A 27,207-nucleotide genomic window follows, 5' to 3' on the forward strand; every position below is an offset into this window, starting at 1 on the left:
AGACAACTTCCACTCTTGATAAGTGCCATGGACTGGGGAAATGGAACGATGCAAGGATGACCGCCTGGCAACAGGGAGGGCACAGTAGATGCAGTGGTTTTCAAGACAGGCTACTCTAGGGAGGGGACATTTGAATTTTGACTTAAACACTGAAAAGGAATCAAAGTTCAGAACTGTAAGGTGAGAGTTCTGGGGCAGGGATGAACTTGGTGTGTTTGAGGAACAGAAAGGTCCAAGGAGGCCAGAACAGAGGGAAGGAGAAAGTGGTACAAGAGAAGTTGAGGGAGTAGATAGATCCCTGAGTGTGGCTCCCAGGAGTGGATTGCTGGTCATCAAGTCCATCCCTCCAGAAGGTGAGGAAAAGGGCACAGAATGAATTTGGTGAATCCTGTGCACCCTTTGGGCAAAACAATTCATGTCCACTGTTTCTGTAGCGTCATCAGTTTTCAAAGGTTATCATCATTTGTTCCTCTGAAACATCTGTAGAGTCGCTGGAGCTCTGGCTTGTCCCTCAGCTCTGGCAGGACTCAAATGAACTTACTTTGTTTTTGTAGGAAGGGGGAAAGTGGGTCAGGCTGTTTTGGCATTTCAGGCATGGAGTCCTGGTTCTATTGCAGGCCCTGGTCTCCATGGAAATGAAAAATAGTGTTTGTCATGCCTGTTCCTGGATTGAATTCCAAACTCTGAGCTGAACAGAAGCTTCAGGAAAGCCAGGGAGTGGGGGAGTGGGGTGGATGGAGCCTGTGGCCACTGTGATGAGAAATCTGTCCTCCTTGGCTTGTGTTGGAAAAAGCAGGCAACCTTTGCCCAGTCTCTGGCCCTTTCTTCACCCATCACCTCTCTGGACCAGAAATACCAGTAAAAGGGTAACTGATACCCTTTCTCTTTGGCCTTTGGCCCTTTGGCCTTTCTCCTTGGCCAAAGACTTTCCATGGACCTTGCCTTTTCATTAATTGGTCAATTAATAAATTCATCAACAACTGAAGTCACTGTTAAGATCTTCTCCACAAGTAATTTCTTCCAGACTTAAGTTAACTCCCTAATGAGAATGTATCTAATATGTACCTGCTGTGCATGCTCAGTCATGTCCTACTCTTTGCAACCCCATAGACTGTAGCCCACCAGGCTCCTCTGTCCTTGGGACTTCCCAGCAAGAATACTGAAGTGGGTTGCCATTTCCTCCTCCAGGGGACCTTCCTGATCCAGGGATCAAACCCAAGTCTCCTGCATGTGCAGGTGGATTCTTTACCATGCATCACCTGGGAGGCCCCCATCTAGTGTGTACCTGCTGCTAAGTCACTTCAGTCGTGTCCGGCTCTGTGCGACCCCATAGACGGCAGCCCACCAGGCTCCGCCATCCCTGGGATTCTCCAGGCAAGAACACTGGAGTGGGCTGCCATTTCCTTCTCCAGTGCATGAAAGTGAAAACTGAAAGTAAAGTTGCTCAGTCGTGTCCGACTCTCAGTGACCCGATAGATGGCAGCCCACCAGGTTCCTCCGTCCATGGGATTTTCCAGGCAAGAGTACTGGAGTGGGGTGCCATTGCCTTCTCCAAGTGTGTACCTAGAAGGCATTAAATTAGACAGCTGGCTGCAGATGTTTTGGATGGGCTCTGCTATCTTTCATTCCTTTTGTAAGGTTAAAAAAAAAAAAAAAAAAACTTTCCATAGGTACTTGAACAAGATAGGGATGGAAGAATGAGTCAGTGGAAATTGTTGGCCATAAAAAGTGCCCTGAATTATCTACACAGTAGCTACAGAGATGGGGACCAGTGAGGGACAGAGTGCAGAGAGGGGGTGGGGGCTGGGCCATGTGGACCCTTTGAGCCAATATTGGGGTAACCACTGGCCAGATTGTGAGTCTGGAGAATTGTCGAGCTTCCGTTTGTAAAGTGTCCTTGCCCTTGGTCTGATCTGGCAACAATCTAGTTCTGCGTTCTTGGTTCCAAATTTCAAACAGAACCTGTCCTTGAACACTGTGTCTATTTCACCCAAAGGCCCAACTTGGAAAGCCCCCAGGACATTTCAGCAAGTTACTAGAACAGAAAAGAGGGAACGAGCTGTTCATCTCTGTCAGAACCTTGGTCTTCCGGCAGTGGGGGGAGACCCGTTCTGTGTCATGCTCTGAAGCTGCATTGTATGAACTGTGATAGGAAGGAAGAGCATTATCCTTAACCTTGCTGAAATGTAGCGTGATGCTACATTCCGGCCAAAGTGTGGTGTGCTGGAACCAGGCTGAGAGAGACCTGCTTTAGTGTAAGCTGGGAAGAGAGCCTCTGTGCCATAGACAATGCATGCTGTATATGCTGAGTCGCTTCCGTTGTGTCCCACTCTGTGACCCATGGACTGTAGCCCGCCAGGCTCCTTCTGTGCATGGGATTCTCCAGGCAAGAATAAAACAGACCAGCAAAAAGTGCCAACAGCAACAGAAGGGCGTCTCTTTGGAGGCTGTCTGGCCCCTCTCTTCAACCAGGTAATCACAGTGTGACACTCAAGGCACCGTTGGCTTTTTCTCCCTTAGAGAAGGAATTGGACCCAGTGGCAAAGCTGCCGCCAGGTCTAGGTTCTAAGTGCTAGGCTCTCAAAGAGTGAGCTCTGTACACGGTCACCAGGCGGTCCTCTTAGGGGAACTGTACTACATTCTCTGTCCTTTCAAAACCCCACCGCATGTGCTATCCTAAAAATCATGGGGAGGGGGGAATGCCAGGGAGACTTCCCCTACTGAGCACCCCATCCAGCTTCCTGTTAACCCCTTGGTGGACAGGCACATCTCTGTGCTTCATCCATAACAGAGAGAGGACTGGATCAAATGAGCCCTTCTGACTCTTTCTCTGGAACAGTCATCCCAGAGACTGTGGTTTTGTTTTCATGGGTAAAAGGAGGCCAAGACCAGGAGCTCCAGGACATTGTAACAAGAACTGAGCAGGCCTGGGAAGTTTTTTGGTTTTTTTTCCTAAATGACTTGGTACTTTGCTCTCCAGGGAGGAGAGCCCAAGGGGAGCTTGGAGCCCAATTAGGATTTGTGATTTGGGCCATTTTTCTTCCTCCACAAAGTTCTGATTGGGTCTGCCCTTCCCATCTTCCGCGCTGTGTGCATTTATGGGTACAGAGCCACTGCGTGACAAGCAGGAACACAGAGAAGAATCGAAAATCAACCATCTTCAGGGAATTCTCGTAAACTCTGAATTTGGATCCAGTTTAGGTGGACAGATCTAATGGAGGCATTTGCAGGTAGCATGGAAATCTCGTGCAAATGTTATGCAAGTACACCTGTGGGCCTTCCTGTCTCAGACACTCTAACATGTGCTATAGGAAAATTCAAAGTGGAGCTGGCTAATTTGCATGGATATTTGCAGTGCTATTATAAAGAAGTGAGGAGGATTACTGATGAGACTTCCGACTTGTCGTGGTGATGGGAGGTGCGTGGCTGGTTAACAGAATAGTCAGCCGTTGGGAATTAGGGACAACTGGATATCAGAATCAGCTTTAACTCGATCCTGAAGGCAGGGAGGGATGAGGTGCTTGTAGTATGGCTGTGGGCGGGGGATCTCATGATTAATTATCAAGCTCCTGCACCAAAAGGTGTGTTGTGTCATGTTATTGGTTAGTCGCTACGTTGTGTCTGACGCTTTGTGACTCCATGGACTGTAGCCCACCACGCTTCTCCGTCCATGGAATTTCCCAGGCAAGAATACTGGAAGGCATTGCCATTTTCTTTTCTAGGGGATCTTCCCAACCCAGGGACCTTACCTGTGTCTCCTGTATTGACAGGCAGATTCTTTACCGCTGAGCCACTGCGGAGGTCCATAATTTTGAGAACCACACCTTCATGCCCACTCCCCGGCAACCCTGGGGTCTTCTCCACTGGCAGTTCCTCTGACAAGCTCAACTGATTTTCTATTCCAGCGAGTCCACCCACCCCGTAGACACTGAACAGCTAATATACTAAAGAGAGTTATAAGCAGATTTAGCCCTTGATACTTACATGATTAGTCCTTGGGAACACTGGTTCTCAAATTTTGGAGCGCGTCAAAATGAGCTATGGTGCTTGTTTCCAATGCAGATTCACAAGATGGTTTCCTGGAAACTGTCACTTATTGAATGGGGTGCGGTTGGAATTTTGCACTTCAAGGAAACATCCCAGTTGGATTTGGTCCCCACTCTAGGAAGATCCCTTGGAGAAGGGAAAGGCTACCCACTCCAGTATTCTGGCCTGGAGAATTCCATAGACTGTATAGTCCGTGGGGTCACAAAGAATCTGGCATGACTGAACGACTTTCACTGGGAAGTAATAGGGCTTCCATAGTGGCTCAGACGGTAAAGAATCTGCCTGCAATGTAGAAGACCTGGGTTCAATCCCTGGGTCAGGAAGATCCCCTGCAGAAGGGAATGGCTACCTACTCCAGTATTTTTGCCTGAAGAATCCCATGGACAGGGGAGCCTGGAGGGCTGCACTCCATGGGGTCGCAAAGAGTTGGACGCGATTGAGCAGTTAACACTTTGATGGGAAGTAATGTTTGGGATCATTCAAAGCATGTTCATAGACCACTCTGAGGGAAAGGGGCGAGAATAATTTATTCCAGTTTTTACAGAGAGGATCAAAAACCTTCTTGATACTATCAGCTCAGAAATATTTATTGAGTCTTCCTTACGTATCAGGCACTGCACTAAAGATCTGTGTCACTTGGGTTATTTCATTTAACACAGGAGTCCTCTGAGATGGGTATCCATGGTTTTCATTTGTCCCATGAGGAGAGTAAGGCTTAGGGGCCAGGTTTGTACGGCAAGTTGTAGAGCTGGACGTCAACCCTGAGCCTGCTGACTCCACACACTGGCATTAATCCCGACCCTGCAGGGCCCAGGCAGGCCTTCAGCAAACTGTTTCAGTTGAAACTGGCTTTCTAAATTTCTAATCCAACGCTGCGTCAGGCTAGGGTGCCCTGGAATGTGTCGGGCAGTCTTTTAAAAAATTGCCTATACAGCACATTGTAACTATGACAACCATTAAGTTTGATCAGCCAGGTATTTGCAGAGCTGGGCCCAGGGGGAACCAGAAAGTGAACATGAAGAATCTGGGGCTTGGGAGGAGGGGTCTGACTGAGGATGAGCCAGGGCTGGAAGGCTCTGTGGCCAGAGAGCCCAGATGGAGCTGCTGGGGGTGGGGCGGCCAGTACATACCTTGAAATCTCTGGGGTAGAAACAGTTGACTTCACTGCGAGCAAACAAGTGAACCTAGATGAGGAGCACCGGGCCTGTTCTGCTCGGGGATCTGAGACTGTGTGGGTAGCTGATCAGGAAGCTGACTTGCTGGCACTGTCTACCCGGGCCCACACGACCACGCAGGGCAGGAGAATGGGAACAGGATGCCAAGCGGACGGGGGCTGTGGCTCCTGTGTCTCCAGTGGGAGTGGGAGATGCAGTCAGGAAAGTCGCCACAGAAAGCCAAGGGCCTTGGTCCTCTTTCCCTGGGCCCCTGTTTCTCAGGGACTTCAGGCAGACCTAACTGTGGGAAGCCGGGACCAAACTGTAGCATGTGGGACTGTGGTCAGACTTTAGGAAGCACTGTTTGTTAGCAAGGTAACCGGGAGAGGAGTGACATAGTCTTGTTGGAGGTTTTAAAACAGAAGAGATGGGAAGTGAGTGAATCACCTCTGGGCCCCTTGTAATGGGTTGAAAGTGACTAGGGGAGGTCGTCTCAGCTGACCTATAATTGGGGAAAGCTGATGATGACAAGAATCTTTTTTTAAATATTCACTTACGTCCATCATGCTTCAGAGGCACAGAATTTCTTGTAATGTGCTATGTACTCCATGTTCTTTTTATATTTTAGGCTTGCATACCTTTGTTCTTGCTGATGTTTTGGCTTATTTATTTACATGTTTCGATTTTTCAGGCACATTCTCTTCCTTCCTACTACCATGCCCTTCACCTGGCTCACTCTGACACATTTTCAGGACCCAGCTTAAGTCCCAAGGACCATATCTTCAAGGCAGCGTTTCTGGACCGCCGTCTAAGACTCCTTTCCTCTCTCCTGTCACAGTGCTTGTCGCTTTTATTAAAATGAGAGGAACATGTGTCTAGCTCTTCCTGATGATAGTATCCCAAGCATAAAGACCCTTTCTCACTCACCAGTGTGAACTTGAACTTGAATGCCTGGGATTATGCCAGGTGCTCAGTGTATGTTTGTAGAACAGAAGACCCAGATGAGAAGTTCTGTCTCCTAGGCCAGGCATTTAACCTCTATTTCTCAGGTTTCTTACATGAAAGTAAGAGTTGGTTATATTCATTCTACAATCTACAAGGGGAGTTCTTAGTCCACTAGCCCCTCCAATCCTTGTCTTCCTCTTTTTCTACAGCAATTCTAACGTCATGTTTAGCTTTAAAACCTGTAGGTTTTGAAATATAATGTATTCAGTTCAGTTCAGTCGCTCAGTCATGTCCGACTCTGCAACCTCATGAATCGCAGCACGCCACGCCTCCCTGTCCGTCACCAACTCCCAGAGTTTACGCAAACTCATGTCCATCGAGTCAGTGATGCCATCCAACCATCTCATCCTCTGTCGTCCCCTTCTCCTCCTGTGCCCAATCCCTCCCAGCATCAGGGTCTTTTCCAAAGAGTCAACTCTTGGCATGAGGTGGCCAAAGTACTGGAGTTTCAGCTTCAGCATCAGTCCTTCCAATGAACACCCAGGACTGATCTCCTTTAGGATGGACTGGTTGGATCTCCTTGCAGACCAAGGGACTCTCAAGAGTCTTCTCCAACACCACAGTTCAAAAGCATCAATTCTTTGGCACTCAGCTTTCTTTATAGTTCAACTCTCACATCCATACATGACTACTGGAAAAACCATACCTTTGACTAGACGGATCTTTGTTGGCAAAGTAATGTCTCTGCTTTTTAATTTGCTATCTAGGTTGGTCATAACTTTCCTTCCAAGGAGTAAGCGTCTTTTAGTTTCATGGCTGCAATCACCATCTGCAGTGATTTTGGAATATTACTCAGCCATAAAAAAAGAATGAAATTGGGTCATTTGTAATGATGTGGATGAGCCTAGAGTCTGTCATCCAGAGTGAAGTAAGTCAGAAAGAGAAAAACAAATATCATGTATTAACTCATGTATGTGGAATCTAGAAAAATGGTACTGAAGAACCTATTTGCAGAGCAGGAATAAAGATGCAAATGTAAAGAATGGCCTGGGTTCAATCTCTGGTCAGGGAACTAAGATCCTACAAGCCGCACAGTGTGTCCAAAGTTGGGGGTAGGGGAGCTTAGTAGAAGAGTTTTCTTGTTGCTGTTCAGTTGCTCAGCTGTGTCTGACTCTTTGTGACCCCATGGACTGCAGCACGCCAGGCTTCCCTGTCCTTCACCATCTCCTGGAGATTGCTCAAACTAATGTCCACTGAGTTGGTGATGCCATCCAACCATCTTGTTCTCTGTCGTCCCCTTCTCCTCCTGCCTTCAATCTTTCCCAGCATCAGGGTCTTTTTCAATGAGTCAGTTCTTCGCATCAGGTGGCCAAAGTATTGGAGCTTCAGCTTCAGCATCAGTCCTTCCAATCTAGCAAATCTAGTGGTGATTTTGCTGAATTAGGACTCTAGTAGCTCCAAATATTTTCTTCTCATTTAGGGAGGGATCAGAGTGGAGGAGGAGCGTAGGGTAGGGGGTAAGAATGGTTTTGGGGCTTGTCTTGAGTGTGAGCATTGTGGGAAGATCTGGTGTAGTGTGGATGAGTGAGGGAGGGATCTGGGGACTGGCCTCGATGGCTGAGTCAGAGCATGTGCGGAGAAGAGCGGCCAAGCAGGGGCTCTCAAGGGTAGCTTGGAGGTGATAGTTGGGGAATTTCTGACCATAGTTTGAAGTTCACGTTATTCCAAGAAGGGTAGAAAACCAGAGAGGGCTTTAACCAGAGAGGGGAGGGTGGCTAAAAATGACAGCTTTGCTTTTTGTAAAAAGTTCATTTTGACAGCAACATAGAGAATGGATGGAAGCCTGGAGGCAGAAAGTTGATTCTTCTTTCTTTCCATTCACCCAGCTCACCATCAGTCCTTGTGAGCTATGCTTCTATCGCTTTACTCAGCAAACAAGCATTATTGAATGCTTGGTTCTGAGAACAAGCTCTGTAATCAGTAGGCCCACATTTGATTAGGCCTCTCCTGCCCCTTACCCATCTGTGTGACGCTGGGCAGACTACTTACTCTGTCAGTCGTTCGATTTAGCACCTGAGAAGTAGGACTAGTAATACCCCTGAATACTTGGCAGGGTGGTTGGGAAGATTAAATTAGATAATGCTTAATAAGTGCTTGCCATTATGCCAGGAGCTCATAAACGTTCATAAACCTAGCTATTTGTGTTCATAGTAGCAGGTTGGCGGTACAAATGTGGGAGCTGTCGTGATCCTGGGGGTTGTTAAAGCCGTGGGTGGTGTGGAGACCGGCCCCGGAAGGAGACTCGGTGCAGATGTTCGCTGAGCTCAGGCTGTTAATACTTGGAGAGCATCCTGGTGAACGGTGAGGGAGGTGCAGAGGCACGTGCCCCCAGGAGTGGGCAGGTCTTCACTTTAACACCAGGCAGAGTGTCATCAGCTTTGGTCAGTCCAGTGGGGGAGATTTAGAAAAGCCTTTTGGAGAGGGTGGAGCTGAATTGGGTCCGAAAGGATGAATGGGACTCCGTTGGGTAGATGTGAAGGGAGAGTGTGCTTCCCACACAAGTGGTGAACACTTGGGGAGTCAGAAAGAGGATGCATGCTGGGCGGGGATGAGCAGGCCTGGAAGGTAGGAACTCTTGTTTTTTTCTGGCTGCACTGGGTCTTTGTTGCTGCACTCAGGCTTTCTCTAGTTGCCCTGAGCAGGGGCTCTTCTCTACTGTGATGTGCAGGCTTCTCATCGCTCTGGCTTCTCTTGGTGCAGGGCACGGCTCTAGGTGCTCGGGTTTCAATAGTTGCCGCTCTCGGGCTTAGTGGCCTCGAGGCACGTGGAATCTTCCTAGCCCAGAGATCAAATCCACGTCCCCTGCATTGGCAGGTGGATTCTTAACCACTGGACCACCAGGGAAGTCCAATGGGGACTCGTTAAGTGAGTACAAAGAGAAAGTATTGAGGTCTAGGTAACTGTCAAAGGATTTTTGGTAGAACTTTGAATGCCATTCTGAGGATTTAGGACTTTAATATGAATGTCAGTAAGAGGGCAGATAGATAGTATCAAGCTTTTATTTAGAAAGACTTTTAAGGACAAAGGTATGAATGGTCACAAAAGAGGGAAGGCGAGGAGAAAACCACTTAGAAGGTTATTACAAAACTCTAGGGCAAAAGCATTGAGAACTTGAACTAGGGCCGTGGGAATAGAAGGAAAGGATGCATTACAGAACTCTAAGGAAATGGAATTGATGGGATTCAGTGACTCACTTTTGTGGGGGGGACATGGAAGGGGTGAATTTGCAGCCTGAGAGACTAGGAAATAGTGATGCCATTGAGCACGGGCAGTGGGAGGAGAGATGACCTGCCCAGTTCTGAATCTGAGCTGCTCGTGAGATACCTGTTTACAGGAACTGTCATGCTGGCAGCAGGTTGTTGGGCTGAAGCTAACAGGTATGATTTGGGTCAGAAGCAGGTAGAAGAGTCCTTTGATTCCAGGCATAGTTGAAGTCACAGAAAACAGGAAATGGCTTGGGCAGTGAAGAGCCCACCTTTGGGGAGGGACTCAATTATCGGCAAAAAGGCAGGAGTGGAACTCATTGCTGACACAGGAAGAGGACTAGAAGAGACAGGTGGGTGTCATCAGGAAGAAGGGGAGAGATTTTCAAGAGCAGCACAAATGATCAGCAGCCTTATAAGCGCAGAGACGGAAGTGGCACATGAGCATGTAAATTGTCTGTTGATTGACATGTTGAAAGTGACATCTTTGGGTGGCATATGGAGGGTCAGCTGACATGGGATCGCTAAGGGTGGAGGACATCTCATGGACATGTCCATCCTGGGTGCCTGAGCGTCATGAGGTTTTTGGATAGTTGGCGTACGTTTCCTCCAGGTTGGGATTTTTTGCCCACCCATTGTTTGAATCTTTCCTCAACAGCCACTTATCAGCAGGGATGCAGAGTTTGAGGAAGGATCAAGGGATCTCCTTTCTGTTCCCAAGGCTGGAATGGCTGTGTGTGAGGATGTCCCTTATCTCAGGAAAGGACAGGCGCCCACCTGTGGGTTCACATGTCTGAGATGGGCATGCGCAAGGTGTCATCCACTGTCTAGTTAGGTCCTTCTCTGAACACACTGGTTGAGGTTAGGGGCGGAGTTCCTGGCTGTTCTTCAAGCAGAGCAGTCCTAGGAGATGGTGTCAGCCCTGGAGTACTTGGCCATGGGTTGAAAATTGGCTTGAGGGAAAGGGGGCTGCCCCAGGAAGATGAGCGCCTGAGTCCGCTCTTTGGATGGGTCCGGGAATCCACTTGCCACCATTTTAATGTTCAGCTTTTCCAGCTGAGGGAAAGGAACGTAATTTCCTTTCTCCAGGTTTTGTCGTAGTGGATGAGTTTAGAAGTAGAGGGTAAGGATGTTGGGACTGTGGTGAGACCTGGAAGAGCCGCTTGTTGTAAATCTTGTTGTTGTTGTCGGTACTGTAACAAGTTTCTAATTCTCTTTGGGGATAAAGCACAACATTGGGCCACGTGTGTGTCCACACATCCTCTCGTGGTTTGTTTTTCCTTTTGTTTCTTCTCTGCACCAGCTTCCTTCCAGGAGTCAGAGGCTGGCTCTCGCCCCCTGCTGCCCTCCTCCCACACTTGCTGGTTTGGGCTTTGGGGCTCACTTCCTGTCCTCTCTGCCAAGGATCCCCAGGTGGAAGGTTCTGCCCAAGGGGGATGGTTTTCATTGCAAATGGGTCCAGTGGGCCATCTGAGGTTGCAGCTGGATCTTGATGCAAATGGCAGAGTTCCCCAGCCTGCACTCCACTTGCTTAGGGAGTGGTGGCCGGGGGCGGGGCGGCATAGCCGCCCAGAGTGTTTCCTGGGACCCTGATGGCCCTGGATCTGGCTGTGCCCAAAGCCCAACGCTGCCCTGACTGCCCACTTCTTCTCAGCCCCTCCCCTTGGTGCTTCTTTGGCCTTCCTGTCTGTCTCCTTTATGTTTTCCTTCTCTTCCCTACATAACCTTTCCTTTCCCCATCTCTTTCCTTTCTCCATTTTCTCAGAGCAAAGCAAACACCTGTTAGAACTTGGCTGCATCGAGTTTTCCTCTCCTCTTCCTTCCTTCATCTCCTCTAGTCCTTTAAGGACACAAGATAAATATTTATAAAGTGCGCAAGCCTTGGAATGAGGGGATTTGGTGAATGTATAAGGTAGTTGTTGGAAATGAATTTGGGGGAGGGGACATGGCATGTGAGAACTTGCGCTGTGTTTACCTTTGCCCTGGGCAAGGGGAGCAGGAATAACATAGCTTGCAAGGAAATAGAAGTGTGGGCGAGTTACAAGTCAGAAGACCCAGATTTCGTTTCTAAGCCCTCTGTGATCAGAGGACACTTGGTCCTCTTTGCCATGCACTGATCTTTATTTTAAAAATAGGAATTGTGGCACTTGTCATTACTACCTTGGTGAAATGATTCCTTAAATGCTTTGGAAAGTGGGATTTTTGTTATTTTTATGGGCGGATATCTCTGCGGGAAAATGTAGAACCTGAATTTTGCAGCATGTGTAAAATGAGCTGGTAGTATTGATATGATCTCTAATGAGTCTCTCAGCTCTTATATTCCGTTTTACCTAGACAATTCTTGGCATCTAATGGGGGGAGAGGGTGGGTCCTAACAAAATTTGGTGGATGGACAGACAGATGGATGGCTGGATGAACGAATCTCTAAATGTCTAATCGCCCTATTTACCCCCTTCCTACTGCTATTTCCATCTCACGTGGGCACCACCGCCCCCTCCTGGCCAGCAGCAGTATTACGGTGCAGTCCATAGGTGGGCCATAGCTGGGCCCTTCGCCCCTGTTTCTCCCCAGCCCAGAACCCTGGCTCCCTGAGCTGGCTCCTTGGGACCTGTCTTTGGCCCTCAATTACTGACGGCTTGTCTTTCCTGCCCTTCCCTGTCCACCCCACTCCCTCTCTCCGTCCGCCCCTGCAGCACTGCCAGTAACTCCAACCGCAGCACGCCAGCCTGCTCCCCCATCCTCCGGAAGCGGTCTCGCTCGCCAACCCCGCAGAACGTAGACGGAGACACCATGGTGGAGAAGGGCTCAGATCACTCCTCGGACAAGTCGCCGTCCACCCCGGAGCAGGGCGTGCAGCGCAGCTGCTCCTCGCAGTCCGGCCGCAGTGGTGGCAAAAACTCCAAGGTGAGCCTGACCCCGCCTGCCACTCTGTCCTTGCTCATTAGCTGGCTGCAGGGAGGCTGGCGTTGGGGAACCGTGAGGTAGAGAACCCCTTCGTGGAGGGACCTGATGTGATTGACCAGCCCTAGTGTCCTAGAGAGAGCCTCTGTTCTGTGAGGTGAGAATGGGAGGCAGGGGAGAACCCCTATTAAATCTTGATCTTAGCTTAGCCCTCAGAGAGGCCCCAGGAGCTAGTAAAAGGATTCCACCATGACCACTGTCTCTCATTAGGGGTGAGGGAGGCTCACAAGCCTTGAGATTTGGAGGAGGGGAGCTCTGGGGATCAGGAGGGGTCGTCTCTTCAGGCCTGCTACGTTTTCCAAATTTGGCGTAGAGGGGAACATTATTTGGGACAAATATAGTGCCGGGAAGGGAGTCCTCAGGGACCGTTGCAGAATGCTGTATTAACCTCGGCCCTGGCCATCACCCAGCCTTACCTTTGGTAATAACCCCCCTGGTACCCACATGGCCAAGAAGAGAGCGACAGGGCTGTCCACCCCTCCCGAGTATGTCCTTGTTACACCCGAGCCCCCGTTTGCCTAAGGGGTCCTGGGCTATTTATGCTTCCACAAAGAGTCGTCCGCCTCGGCCTTTAGTCCTTTGGGAGGCAGACAGTGTCTCTGCCTCTATGCTCCTTAAAAGAGCTTCTCCTTCCCTCTTGACTCACAGGCCCTGGGGAGGGGAGGAGACTCTGGGAGGCTCGGGAGCTGGCATCCCACCTGAATTTGTCTTTTGATTTCTTGTTCTTCCTCTTCTTCCCCACCATCCCCCAAATACCTTCTTTGCATGCATGGTCTTAGTCTCACAAGCGCCTCTCAAAAGTAAGCCATCTTTTGTCTCTGTCTTCAGTCTCCCCTCTGGTGTTGAACTGTCTGTAGTGCTCCGCACCCCGCCCCCCACCCCCGCCTAGTTTGGCCCATGTGTCTTGCTTGGTCCCTTTCCCAGAAGGGCCGGCCCCACTGCCCCTGGCAGGCTGGCTGAGGTCACCAAGGGACCATTCCCACTGCACCCGGAGTCGGAGAACAGACCCGCCCCCACCCTCCCCACCGCACCCCTAACCCCGTCTCTGCCTGCTCCCCAAACACTGCCTCGGCGGGGAGTCTGTCCCCTCCTTACATGGTGCCGTTGAGAAGCAGAGTCCTGCCGGGGCTTAGTTTCATTCCTTTGGGGAAGGGAGGCTCCGGATCTGGTGGAGCAGTGGGACCTGATCCCCGCTGCTCAGGTGAGTTGATTGAGGCTCACAGCTTCCCCTACATGAGTTCCCTGATGCAGTAGAGTGACCCTAGGAGCTCACCTTAGCCACACCTTCCTTCTGCTTGCTCAGCCTGAGCGCCCCTTACTGCTTCCACCCACAGTCCAGCCTGCGGCTCATCGTGTTCTTAGGATCCTGGCTCGTGATCAGAGGGGACTGTCTCCCAGAGGGTATGGTGCCAACACTGGAAGCTCGTGGACATAGACAGCCCCTGCCAGGTCCTGCATAGATAGGACCAGGTCAGGGACCCCATGCCAAGAGTCTACCCAGGACCCCAAGATTTGAGAGGCCTGAGGAGAACTTAGAGGGAGTAGAGGGTGAATAGTAGGTGTTTCAGAACAGCAGGACTCAGGAAATGATACCCACAGGGGAAGCGGGTGGCTACTGCCTGGAGAAGAGAGAGCTGAGAGGTGAACTTCATCATAGTCTAAAGCCTCTGTTTTGGGGAGCAGCAGGATGAACAGCTGTTCCCCTTCCTGAGGGGTGAACAAGAGGTCACAGGGCTAATCCTGCAGTCTGTGACCCTGAGGGTAAAAGCTCATCTTAGCTGTGAGGATTTTGAACGATGGCTGCTGGCTGTGGGCAGGAGGGGGAAACTGTGCCTGAATTGGGGAGGCCCCCAGGAGTCTGCTGTGGGTTTGGGAGCTTAGTGGTGGCAGGGCTGTGTGGGGACGGACGGGGTCTGGCGATGACCTCTGTCCACCCCTCTGGAATGCCTCACCCCGCTGGCTGGGGAGAGGGCAGATGTTGCTGGACAAGGCGTCTGGTTATTGTTCCTCTGCCTCTGCCCACAGGGTGTGCACCTTTGCCATCCTAAGCTCAAGCTCCGAGCTTCCTCACCCTCTTACCCCTCTGCCAAGGCACTCAGCGAGCAGAGCACGCACTTATGGTCGATAGCACTCACAGAGTGCCTCCTGGTCAGGTGATGGGGTTGAAAGGAGCATCCAGTAATGAGGATTTTTAAAACTTGTAAGTGGTAGATCTTCTTTCAAAAAGGAGTATGAAGACCAGATTCCCACCCCCAGGCAGTGTCCAGTCTGAGAAGAGAGATAAGAAACACAGATTATCCACATTGTTTGTTCCCAGATTATCCACAAACCAAACCTGACCTTAAGGACCACAGGAGTGGTTGGGATGCTCCGTGAATTCAAAGGCAGGGGAGAGTTCACGTCTGAGATGGAGATCTGGTGCCCAGAGCTGGGCTGGAACTCCCAGTGGGATTGTGGAGGGGCACAGTGGGGCCTTGGAAGGGACCGGGACCTGAGCATGGACCCAGAGTGCATCCCGGCCCCTTTCCTGCTGAGGAGCTGAAGGGGGAAGGAGCGAGTTCCCCGCCTCCCCACCCCATTCCATCACCGACACCCCAGCCGTTAACAAGGACTGACTTGTGGGGAGAGGGCTCCCTGCCACCCCAGGGGGACGTGGTTGCAGCCATGGTCGGTCTGGGCCAGACTTCGAAGATGACACCGGTATAGAAATTAGGTCCTGCACAGGTCAGGGCCTGGAGTAGAGAGCGAGGGAAAGCTACAAGGGGGAGAGAAAGAGAGGAGGAGGGTCTGGTGGTGGGAACACCCCCTCCCCCCGTGGAGCATTTTCTCAGGTTGACCACATGTGTCCACAGGGAGGGGTCTGGCGGCCAGAGCTGTGGTCACTGTCCTCACAGCCAGGCCACCTCGCTCCCTGTGTCCCCTGCACCTCTTCGGGGAGATGACCTCATATGTTCTTCAGACGGGCCGGATAGTCCACTTTTTGCTGGAGCCAGACCTCACTCACAGTGTCTGTCTCCCCTTCTCCGCACCCCCATTTCCTTGTGTGTTAATACGTTGCAGTTGGACTAGGTAGCCGGGGAGGTCTCGCTCCTGTGACTCTGTGGCTATCCTGCTGCGTCTGACCCTGGCTGGGGCAGCCCTGCCCAGAGCCCGGGGCTGGACATCAGGGCCCAGTTCTGATCCAGGACCCCTTAGTTGGCGCCACCGCCCAGCTTCCACGCTGTAGTGCTGGCTTGCAGCCACCAGGGGGAGCCCCACAGCCGTCGCCGCCCCACCAGCTCCTGAACTGGGCACCGGGCTGTCTGGTAGGACCCAGGCCGGCCCTGCTTGGCTCCCTGCGCTGGGCGTGCAGTGTCACGGCCTCTGTGGCTCTGGTGTGCCTTTAACCTTTTGACTCTTGCCGTGTTTTTCGATCCTAATTTTCGTGGTTTCCTTTCCAGTACGACAGACTTTACCTGATCAAAGTAAGAAATTGTTCTTTCCTCCCTACTCCTAGAACTGTAGCGCTCCTCTGTCCCTCCCCTGCCCTCATCCCATCTCCAGACTCCCGGGCCTTTGCACTGGGGAGATGTGTAAGGAAGTCGCTGTTTCCAGGGGCCTTGGTGTCCCCGAGGGGCTTGCTCTGCAGACTTCTAGGAAAAGCCTAGAAGCCTGCTCAGCTCAGCCCTCACCCAGCAGCTGTCTTTGGGCAGTTCTCCTGATGTCCCCTCCTCCCCTTCTGGCTAAATCCACTAATAGGTAACCTGTTAGAAAGCCCTTGCCCACTCCCTCATTCTGTTCTTCCCCCGCCCCCAGCCTTCTCTGCACAGGAGGACAGGGGGGCTGAGAACCTGCTGGCCAGTGGCCTCTTGGGTTCCAGAGGACACCCTCCGGGTCCACCAGCCCCTGTGAGTCAGGCCCTCCTGGCCCAGCAGCTCCTTTAAGACTCGGTCCTCAAAAGCACAGCCACAGGGATTGAACTTGCCTCTGCGAGGCTGATTGGAGTTCAGGGACTCACGCCCATGTGGCTTGTTCTCAGGGGCTGCTGTGGATTTGGCCAGAGGGGTGGACACCCTCAGTGGTGACGGGTAACCAGCTGCCCAGAGCGTGCTGGATGGGGGCAGAGGTTTAGACAGAGGGACAAAAGTCCTTGCTCTGTGTATCTGACCTGGCAGTACCTGCAAACCCATATTCTTAACCCCAATTTACACAAGCAGGTAACACATACAGAGGTACCACCCAGCGAGGCAAGAGAGGGGCCCAGCTTCCCTGGTGCAGGCTCTCAGTTGTCCTGAACTCAGTTGTTTTAGACAGATTCAGAAGGGTTGGTTTGGTGAAACGCGGACACACTGTGGGCGGTTGAGGCCAGCGGCTCCTAGAGTGTGCCTTTCCACTGTTGAGAGGCGTTCTCATGGACACTGCACAGCCGCATGTTGTGTGAGCTCAGAATCAGGACCCAGGAATTTCGGTGCCCTAAGGTGCAGGTAGGGCTTCCCTGGTGGCTCAGTGGTAAAGAATCCGCCTGCAATGCAGAAAATGTGGGTTCAGTCCCTGGGTCTGGAAGATCCCCTGGAGAAGGAAATGGCAACCCACTCCAGTATTCTTGCCTGGGAAATCCCATGGACAGAGGAGCCTGGTGAGCTCCAGTCCGTGGGGTCACGAAGAGTTGGGCGTGACTTAGCAACTAGGCAACAACAAGGTAAAGTCTGACACAGCCTCCTTGCCCCATCCTCTCTCCTCCAGGATGACTAGAGGCTAATTTTCAGTCCACAGTTCCCTTGTGGCAATAACGCCCTCAATGATGGAATCATTGGTTTTGAACATTTGGACTTGGGTTGGAGGAGAAGGCAAGGCTGTAGTGGGAATATGTGACTCCCAGATGGGACCATGGGGACAACTTTTGTTGGAAAATGACCACAGAGAGCATCCTGCAGAGAGAAGAGGGTTGAGATCCTGCCCTGCCGCCTGCCCCCTGGCCAGTGAGATAGGGTGTGGGGATGAGCAGAGCCCCTGAGAGGCAGCACCCCCACAGTGCCTCTCCTTCCCCTGCTGACACTCTTCAGAGTGAAGGTGAAGGGCTCTAGGGGGTTCTTCTGGCAGGATGGGGTCGCCAGCAAAGGGGGCGATGGCATGACCAGGCTTCATCTCTGCAGTCACACTCACCCCTGGGCTCCACCAGACACTGGACAACAGACCTCCTGGGACAGTGGCTGCCTCCTCTTTCCCTTATGAGTCAGACCCCATAGGACGAGGTGGATGGGATAAAGGTTGCTGACTGTACCCAGGGTCCACACCTCTGCATGCACAGCCGTACCGGGGAGGGACCATCACAGTGAAGCAGAGGTTACAGTGCAGCAAGTCATGTGGCTTTTTTCATTTCCCAGTGCGTATAAAAGTTATGTTTACCCTGGACTTCAGTCTGTCGGGTATACAATAGCATTCTGTTTAAAATAGCAGTGTACATTTAATTAAATTATAATTTAAAATAAAATGTTAATTAAAATGTAATGCTGTAGGCAAAATAACATCAATAGACTTGCTTGACATGGGACTGCCATAAACCTTCAATTTGTTTAAAAAAAAATGCAATATCTTCAAAGTGCAATAAAACAAGATGTGTATAAAGTTAAGATGTGGACCCATAGGCAAAGCTTCTTTGCACCCAGCCATCCTCCTCCTGAACCACACCCTTGGCAAAGCTTTTAAAACTGAAAATACTCCTGTCTACCCAAGCTGAACCTGTCGGATCAGCCCCTCTAGGCAGGTGTGTGTCTGTCTATCTCTGTCTGCCTGTCTGTCTGTCTTCAAGTGGGACGTGTGTGAGGGAGTCCTGGCCTGTGAGATGGAAGATGGACCAGGCACAATCTTACTCATCCTTCCTCTTTCCCTAAAAAACTTCCCATTACTGCGAAGCTGAGCAGCCTTCTAGCAGGGCTGGGAATGGAGGGCACCTGCATGGTGGAGTTGGGTCAGACCCGCCGTGTCGGTATTGACTTAGAGTCTCATGAAGTCAGGAAGGACCTTTAGCAATTACGTGCTTCACCCGTCCTCCCAAGGCAGAGCCCCAACCACTCCTTGGCCACTATCTCTTTGCCGATCAGCCAGTGGGGCGGAAGGAGGAATCTGCCCAGTTGGAGGGAAGTTTCTAGCGATCCCTTGGCTCCCCGACCCCAGAGGGTCCCGCCCAGTCTTTCCGAGGGGCTGACGTGGAGCAGACGGCTGTGTGAGTCTCCGTGGGTACTTTGCTTCTGATCAGGGACCATTGGGGACTGGGTCTCGGATGCCTGCAGCGCATCCCCCCCACACCCTGCCCCCATCCGAAGAGCCTTGTGATGGGGTCGACTCCCTCCCAGCTCTCGCTGGTGCTGCGCTGCCTGCCACCCCAGCCACGGGGGCTTCCAGCATGGACTGCTCCCCGGGCCTCCTTTCGGGAGCTGTCTTGAGAAAGGAGGACCCCTGCCTCCCACCCCGAGCAGCAACATGGGGGGCCTTGAGCTGCCTTGGGATTCCTCTTCCCCGCCCGCTGTCTGTGTACCTTCCCCCTGGAGCCAGGAGTACTCCGGCCGTTCCTGTCACCTCTCCCCCGACTAACACTGCTTTTCTTTTACTTTGTTCTTTCAGAAAAGCCAGAGCTGGTATAATGTAAGTATCCCTTTTCTCTTCTTGTTGGGCACGCTGGTGGGGATGGCTTGCTTAGAGGATGGAGTTATGGGGGTACACTGTGGTCTTCCTGTGGGCTTGGAGCCTCAAACGGTGGGCTTCACCCCTGACCAGACCCCTCCCACAAAAACCAGACCACAGTTACCTTCTGTAGCAGGGCAGGACTGCTGGTGAAGCGGGGTGGGGGGTGCAATTCCCAGAGACCACGCAGGGATGGACTGTCTCCCCGACCCGACCTCCTGGACCCCCAGGACCTTGGACAAGGGCCCTCCAGCCCTGACAGGAGACCAGGCTGGGGAGACCCCCCCCTCAAAGGGCAGACAGGACTTGGGACGGGGACCACCATCCTGGGGCCTGATCTTAAGGCCAAGTTTTCCTTCCTTTTACCAAGACATTTGGAGGAAAAAACAAGCAGCCAGAAACCTTTTCGTTTAGCAGAGGCTGGCTTCTGTAATAGGATGTGACTTCTGCCCCAGGGCCGCCTCAGTTGACCCCCAGCATGCTCCCCCCAGAACACATCCCCTGTCCCTGGGGAGGCTCCAGCCAGGAGCTCCTGCCGGGAGGCCAATTATGGAGTAAGCAGCCCCTTCAGAGGCCGCATCCTCTGGGTCACAGAGCTGGGGCCGAGGGTCTCGAACTTGCCCCTGAAGAGCCCCAGGCTGAAGTCTCAGCCGCCTGCCCCGTCCTACTCCACACTCCTGCCCTGTGGACGGACGGACAGGCGGTTTGCAGCCGTCAACTGGTCTCCAGTCACTGTCTTCCATCCCGGAGCCCGCTCTTGCCCGAGCTTGACCCCGACGGTCATGTGGACGCATCTTCCCCGCTCCCCTGACACCAAGGCAGGTTGCACGGTGGACCTGGGGAAGCTGTGGGAGCAGGCGGCTAGGAGGCAGACTTGGAGGATGCTCTGGTGCAGGGGGGAGGGGAGAGGCTTGGGTTAATGTAGACGCTCCGGTCAGTCACTGTGTGTGGTGGGTGTGTTTTCCCACACGGCTCAGCAGTTCCCCCAGAATCAAGCAGCCAGCAGTCAGCCCTGTAGCTTCCGACCTGCTGCTGCTCAGGGGACTGGCCCTGAGATAGGACTATTGGATCCCCACCTTGGCATCACGGCGGCACAGACAAGGGGGAAGTTGGTAGGCTGTGCGGGTGGGAGGGGAGTGGAGGGCTGAGATGGCCCACCTGGGGGAGAAGGCTGCCTGAGGCTGCAGCCCCTCAGCCCCTGGGCCCCCTGTGGTCTTCACCTGGGCTCGTGGCCACCCTGTGGCTTAGGGCTGACATCCCGGGGGAGAAGGGAGCTCGCTGTCTGTGGGAGGAGCTGAGGCTGGAGAATGCTTTCCTGGGAGTCGGTGGGACCTCCAGCACCCTTTCCCTCATGGAATCTTCCACCACCGGGGGTGGGGGGTGGGGGGCTATTGTAAAATTAGTGCCTCACAGGGGACCAGGAAACACAAGTGGCTTGCAGACCCACGAGACAGTTCAAACGACCGGATTTGGACATGCAGGGCCTCATCCCTGTTGCTCTCCCTCTCCCCTGCTCCTCTCTTTTCTTTCCAGCAGGCTTTTCCATTCTTTCTTGCGTTGCCTTCCCTAGAGTCCTTCCCTCCCCTTTCCTGGCTAACTCCCCCATTTTCGTTTCTCCACCTCCGCTTGCCGCTCCTTTCTGGCTAGGTTATCCCGACTAGCTGGCTCTTTTCTCCCTGATCCTAGCAGGTTTTCCTCCCTCCCACCCTTACACCTCTAATCTCTCCCTCCGCCCCGCTCAGAAGACCTGGTGTCCGAACCCTCAGCAGAGCGAGAGGCTAGAAATAGATGCTGCCACTTGGCTGCATGATGGAGGCGGGCCAGCTGCCCTGTGGGGCCCGGAGGTCAGGGGGTTCTGCTGGCAGATGAGCAAGAGATTGCAGAGCTGAGCAGGTAGATTCTTCACCATTGAGCCACCTGGGAAGCCCACTCCGATGTACCAGTGTGCTTATCCACGGGCACGGCCTGAGCGTGGCTGTGCTCCCAGGCCGGATGGTCTGGCTCCATCAGGAAGCTGGGTCCTGGGGGCTTCCCCCACTGGAGCCTGAGCTCAGCCTGCTGAGCCCATGCATACGGGCGTGCCAGGCCCCGTCCCCCTGCCTGCGTGCCAAGGCCCCACCAGGAAGCTTCCCTTCAACACCCGCTCCCCAGCACTGCCCCCCGGCATTCCATTCCTGGTTTCTCAGGAGGCCCTTGCCGCATCCCTGTTGCTCTGACCCAGTGCTCTTTTTCCTCCATCTACCCAGTCCTCCCACGTCCCCTCTGCGTTGCCCTGAGGCGGCGGGACTTGGACCATCAGGAAGGAGGCGAGGTCTCCTCCTCAGGTCTGCCCTCAGCCCTCCCTGGCCCCTCTCCTGACACCGGTGGTGATTCTCCAGCTGCTGTGCTGCCCAAGGCTCCATCGTTGGCTCTGGAAGTCCTTGGGATGAGCAAAGATCTTGTCGTCCTCGGCCCTGGAGACAGTTAGAAGTGCCTGGCCGGATACAGGACAGGGCTGACTGCTGCAAGAACGTCTGTAGCCCGTTGGTGTGGCCTGGGTCTGATATGAGAGGAAGCACGCCCAATGCCTCCCTGCCCCCTGCCCCAGCCTCCGCCTCTACCTGCTTCTCTTCTGCATTTCTTCATCTATCTATTTAGCTAGGGAGGAACTGTCACCATGGTGACAAACCAGCTTGGCATTTATGAAGAGTGGGTTCCGTGGAAGGAGGTGTTTGGACCCCAGGGAGACATGGAAAGGCTGAGACAAGAGCCTCTGGTCTCCAGCAAGGGCTCTTCTGATCAAGAGTGGGGTTTGAGGGACTTCTCTGGCTGTCCAGTGATGAGACCTCTGCACTTCCCAGTACAAGGGGGTGTGGGTTCAATACCTGGTCAGGGAACTAAGATCCCACATGGGGTGCAACATGGCCAAAAAGAGTGGGGCTTGAAGCGGGAGGCTGTCAGCAGCTGCCCTGAGTCCCTCCCAGGGCTGATCACATCTACTGCCCCTGAGTTCCCCCCTTCTCCTCCCCACCCCCCAGCCCCACCATTGACCACCCCAGTTTTATTAGTCAAGGCGCCTAGTTTGGGGGATAAGTTCACGGAGGGATAAGCTGAACAGGGAGCAAAGGGGAGAGTTGGGGGCAGGAGGGGGAATAATCTGCCCCCCCCCCCCCCCCTCCAAAGATGGCCCTGTTGGACGCAGCAGACTCAGATCTTGGAGGAAGCCAAGTCACAGAAGTCTCTTCCTGGTGCTCCAGGCGGACAGAGATGTTTCCTTACCTACCTTGCCTGTTTCCTGGGATCAGTTGTCTCCAGGAAACCCAGGGAAGGAGCCCAGACCTCTGGTGGCTGCCCTCAGGCTTTGGGGCCCAAGTTGCCTGCTGGTCCAGGTGGGGGCGATGCTGGCTGTCTGGGGGGAGGGATGGCACCGGTCCTGTGAAGTGACTGGGCAGGTCTGGCAGACATATGACTGAGCAAGAGGACAGAGCTTTGTAGGAATGAAACTTGGATTAGGGCGTTGGTGAGAAAAGTGGGAGTGAGAGCTGAAGGCATCCCCAAGGACCCCTTGGCAGCCTGGTATTTTTTTCCGGGGGAGATGGACTCCACTTCCTCCACCTGCATTCATCTCCCCACTGTTATCTACCCACTGACCCCCGCATCCCCAGTAGCCGTCTTGACTCTGCGGAGTGACCTGTCTCCAACTGAGACCTCTCCCAGTCCTGCTCCTCTGTGTCTCTGTTACACCTTCGCCCTCCCCCTCCTTCCTTTGCTCAGCCACCTCCCCCATCGCCACTGCCCCGTAGCCCACATCCGGCTCCTCCCTACCTGGATTTGGTTGAAAGTCCAGAGTTTCCTCTGAGGGTCTTTATTGGCTTTCTTCCTCGCTGAGGCCAACATTCTACCAAAATCCATCTGTTTTTCTCCTGGGCTCCTCCACCCTCTCCCTCCTGCTGCTCTGCCCAGGGAGCGGGTACCACTTTGTCCCAGCTCCCAGTGTTTGCCGTCGAGTTAATGTTTAGCCCAGGTCACTTCCCTCTCCTCAGGCTGGAAGCTGGCAGAGCCTCTCCCCGTGGCAGTTGTGCGGGGGGGTGTAGGAGACAAAGGGTCCCAGGACTTATCTTTCTGGGTGTGTCCTGTCCCTGAGTCACCCCGCTGGAGCCCAGTCATCCCCTCATCTGGCTCCAGAGATACTCAAGTGTTTCCAGGATTCAGCCCTCATGGGTCCTGGTTACTGAGATCGTCGGATCTGGGGTGGCCCAGGAGAGGGGCATTCCCATCACCCTGTGAAGTGGAATTGCTAGGTTCTCCTGTCCCACTGCTAATGATAGCATGGAGAGAAGCTAGGATATGTGGCTTGAAGAGTGTTGGCATAGACTAGGCGCTGGGGTGCCATGCCTATAGGAGTGAGGACGTGTAAGGATGTGTGCACACGAGATGCCATGTCAACAGGGACAGTGTCAGAGGTGTATAAGGAATGCGTTCATTTGGTAAATAGGTATTGAGCAGCTGATACTTGAAATTCACCCTACTGAGTGCTGGAGGAGATCGTTTGAGGCGTAGCATGTTCCTGGAGACAGTGGTAGTCTCTGTGATATGATGGGTGGAGGTGGTGGCTGCATCCGGGGTGTGGACAGAGACAGATAGGAACACAAGTCCTGGAAAGGACTCAGAATCTTCCTCTGCTTCCTCCAGCACCATATAACTGGGAGACGCCAAGTTCCTCTGAATCAGAATTTGGGGATCTAGAGGCAAGAATCTGTATCTTGCATACATTTCTTAGATCATTTTTAAGTATAGTCAGGTCTGAGTGTTACTGCTCCAAATAGGACAAAGGCAATGTTCTCCATCGTGTGCAGCCTGGAGACCCTCCTGGCAGGGTGGACGTAGCTGGGAAGGTCGAGGAAGGTGCCCAGTTTGTCTCAAAGTTCTGACGTTTCCTGGGAATCCAACCTTCCCGGCCCCAGTGCTGTCTGACCTCTGCCCCCAGCTTCTCTTTCTGGAGGCCTGCTTGTTCCCATCAGCCTGGCTCCCGTCCTCACCAAAGATCTCAGCTTCCCTGCTCCTTTTGACCTGGCCCAGTCTCTCTGCTCAGAGCATGGCTCCTTGGCCGCCAAGGTCTGAGCGGCTGTCTGGGAATCCTCATCCTGGCCTTGATCCCCATCCTGCTAGAACTGGAGGCAGGACAGCGTCCCCGGGAAGGAAGGAGATGTCTCAGACGGACCTGGAAACTGCTGACCTCAACTTCTCCCCACCTGCACCTCTGAAATGGGATGAGTTCAACTTCCAGCCTCCTGCTGCTACTCTGGGGAGGTCGATGGATGGATGGATCAGTGAGGGCCGAGTGTGTCTCCAAGAAGTCCCTGGCTGTTTTGCGTCTTCAATTTTCGATTTCAGCATAACAGCAGTGCCCCTGGCACCTCCTCCTGGCCCTTCCCCCACTCGGAGCCTTGGCCAGCTACTTTCCATTGCAGGAAACATCTGCTGGGGAGGCCAGGCTCGGCCGGGGGTTACTGCAGGACGTTGGCCGGTACCGTCACCCAGGTCCTGTAACTTGAGGCATGTGTAGGGCTCTGGCCCTGCCCGCTCACCCGCCCAGCCGCCCCCCTCCCTCCTGCCACGGATGACTCTTAACAAAGAAGTTGTTTGCTGGTCAGCCGAGAGGAGCTCGGCCTGGGAGGAAAGGGGGTGTGTACGGGTAGGGGTGGGAGCAGGCCCCGGTGCCTCGGCCAGCGGTGGCCACGCTGCCTGGGTGAGGACCGTGAGTCACAGCCACCAGCGCCCGCCCAGGGGAGCGATTGCATGTCGAACAGGCTGCCTTGTGGGACTGGCCAGACAGCGCTGGGGTGTTGGGCATCCGTCCTCCTGGGAGCTTGAGACCTGCCACGAGCCACCGGGCTGTGAGTGAGCCGCGGCAGGGCGGGCCTCCGGCGGCCCCGTGCACCTGCCCCGTCGTCTGCGTCCTGGCCGCTCGGAGCAGCTGTCCACACGACCTGGAGAAGGGGCTTCATCACGTCCCCTCTGGGTCACCCTCAGCCCAGAGACCTGCCGCACTGGGAGCCAAGTGGGGTGAAACAGAGCCCGGCCCCGGGAAGCTGGCCGGCCAGCCTGTCCCGAGAACCATGCTGACCACACCCGCCCCGCTGTGAAGCTTGGCGCTGGGAACCAGGCTCAAGGGGAGCCAAGGAGGTATTGAGGGTCACACAGACCCTCTGCCGAGGAGCCCGAAGCCGCCCGTCCAGGTCCAGCCTGGGCGAGACTGACTGTTTGCATCCTGGGGGCACGGTGAGGGATCTGAGCCCAAGGATCAGCGTTCCGTGGGGAGGTAGCCTGTGGGAGCGATGGAATCTCTGACGGAATCGGGGGTCCTCTGGAGCCTCCTGCTGGAGCAGGACAGCCAGCCTTTGCAGCAGCACCTGGAGAAGCTGACGGAGGGACCTGCTGGTGCAGAATTCTGCTGCCGGCCCGGGTCTGAGGAGATCCCCGCCGTGAGTGCATGTCCTCGCTTCTCTGTGCTCTGGGGGCCCCGGGTTTGACAATCCTTGGACCAAAATTCTTTGGCCGTTTAAAATGAAAACGCATGAGCCTTGCTTCTCCTTCTGTGGGAGGAGATGGCTTTAAGGGCACAAGGACGCCAGGGAGAGTGGGTCATCGTCTCCCACGTCAGTAAGGTAGCTGGTGGCAGCCGACTAATATCTCTGTACTTTAGACCCTGGGAGGCTAGCTGGCCTGCCTTCCACGCTGGCAGCCTGCTCTGATCAGGCCACTGATTTGCAGGCCTGGGTTAAGGGGTTCCTACACCCCAGGAAGCCCTCGCAGAACTGGCTGACCTCCAAGATCAGGGCTGGATGGGCCCTCCCCTCCTGACAGCCAGGGCTGTGTTTGAGGAGAGGAGGGGAGAGGGTGTCTCCCTCAATTTGCCTCTGGTTTGGAGATTAGGGCCCGGCTCCCTGCACCTGCATCTCTGTTGATATCTGAGTCCTCACTGGATGTGAAAGAAGCAGGGGTGACAGAGCATCGTGGAGAGAGCGTTAGAAACGAGAGGACTTCCAGGCTGGGGTAACTGCATGTCTGATGTTCAGTTTCAACTGAGGGGGATTTGGGGCCACCTGGTAGGCTCATCCTCAGGCTATATCGGAACTTTGTAAATATAAAGACTGACTTTAGTTTTTGGTTTTTTTTTTTTAATTGTGAGAGTTCCCTGGCAGTCCAGTGGTTAGAGACAGTGCTTTCACTGCCAGGGCTCCAGGTTCGATCCCTGGTCAGGACTGAGATCCTGCAGGCTTCACGGTGTGGCAAACACACACACACACACAAATAAATTGTGGTAAAATACATGTAACACAAAGTTTACCATCTTAGGTATTTCTAAATGTATATTGCAGTAGTGTTAAGTAGGTTCACATTGTTGTACGTAAAATTTCTGGAACTTGCAAAATTGAAACTATACCCCCCAAAAAAAGATCCACTTGCAGGCGTGGAAGGCTAGTGGGGACCTCCACATAAGTTACTATCTCATCACCAAAAGGTTGTTCTCTGCTGGGGCTTCCCGGTGGCTCCCTTCTTGGCTCAAGGACCCCAAGCCCGTGCCGAGTGACGGCTCAGACCAGGAGCTGTGGACCACACTACGCTAATAACATGGTTACACTCTCGTTTGTAACCATGTGCCTCGGGCAAGTTGCTTAAACTCTGTGCCTCAATTTCCTCGAGTCTAAAATGGGATAATAAAAACGACCCTGTAGTCAGACGAAAAGATGTGAAAGGGCTTAGGACAGTGCTTGATGCGTGGTCATTCCTCACTCCGTGTTAGCTCCATGAGGTTGGTCAGGAACTTCTAGACAGGTGGTCAGGCAAGGGTTTTCAACGTGTGGACTCTTTGTTCTGTGAGGCCAGGGAGCCTCACACTGAGGTTGGATATCTCTGTATCGTTTTGAAACTAACATGTAGGTCAGAGGAGTGTTGTCTTCTGAAGTCTTTTCTAGCTGTCGAAGTCACGGGGCGGGCTGGCTTCCAGACTTTCCCTCCCAGTGAGTGATCCTGATTCTCGGAAGTTTGGGATTCTACAGCATGTCATTACTTTGGGGAAAGTAACAGAGGATCCCCCTGGAAATACAACTCATTTTAATAATGAGCCAAAACAGAAGTTTAAATTTCAAATGAACTATGGGCAAAGTGGTTGAAAGCACTGTCTTCTCTCACGT

The 27,207-nt window shown here is 53.2% G+C and overlaps 1 protein-coding gene and 1 long non-coding RNA gene across 12 annotated transcripts in view; one reads left to right on the forward strand and one right to left on the reverse strand.

Annotated features, from left to right (window-relative positions):
* GRAMD1B (GRAM domain containing 1B) overlaps nt 1-27,207 on the forward strand; it is a 196,042-nt gene that overhangs the window by 135,083 nt on the left and 33,752 nt on the right. For 7 of the 8 annotated variants that reach the window (XM_061146327.1, XM_061146353.1, XM_061146362.1 and 4 more), the window contains 2 exons: nt 12,103-12,313; nt 18,971-18,991. In XM_061146327.1, coding sequence (XP_061002310.1) covers nt 12,103-12,313; nt 18,971-18,991 — 232 coding nt within the window. Of the gene's footprint in view, nt 1-12,102; nt 12,314-18,970; nt 18,992-24,699; nt 25,495-27,207 lie in introns of those variants that run through there. The other variant, XM_061146342.1, reaches the window with a different exon arrangement.
* On the reverse strand, nt 13,480-23,311 carry LOC133059364 (uncharacterized). Of its 4 annotated transcripts, none has more exons than XR_009693542.1 (3): nt 22,835-23,311; nt 22,293-22,496; nt 13,480-16,871 (listed from the first exon to the last, which is right to left on the reverse strand). It is a non-coding gene; the product is annotated as an uncharacterized LOC133059364 (long non-coding RNA). The 4 variants fall into 4 exon arrangements; XR_009693538.1 differs by lacking the exon at nt 13,480-16,871 and adding an exon at nt 18,998-19,916; XR_009693540.1 differs by lacking the exon at nt 13,480-16,871 and adding an exon at nt 18,998-21,569.

The sequence above is a fragment of the Dama dama genome, chromosome 1, assembly GCF_033118175.1.
Source record: "Dama dama isolate Ldn47 chromosome 1, ASM3311817v1, whole genome shotgun sequence".
Classification (NCBI taxonomy): domain Eukaryota; kingdom Metazoa; phylum Chordata; class Mammalia; order Artiodactyla; family Cervidae; genus Dama; species Dama dama.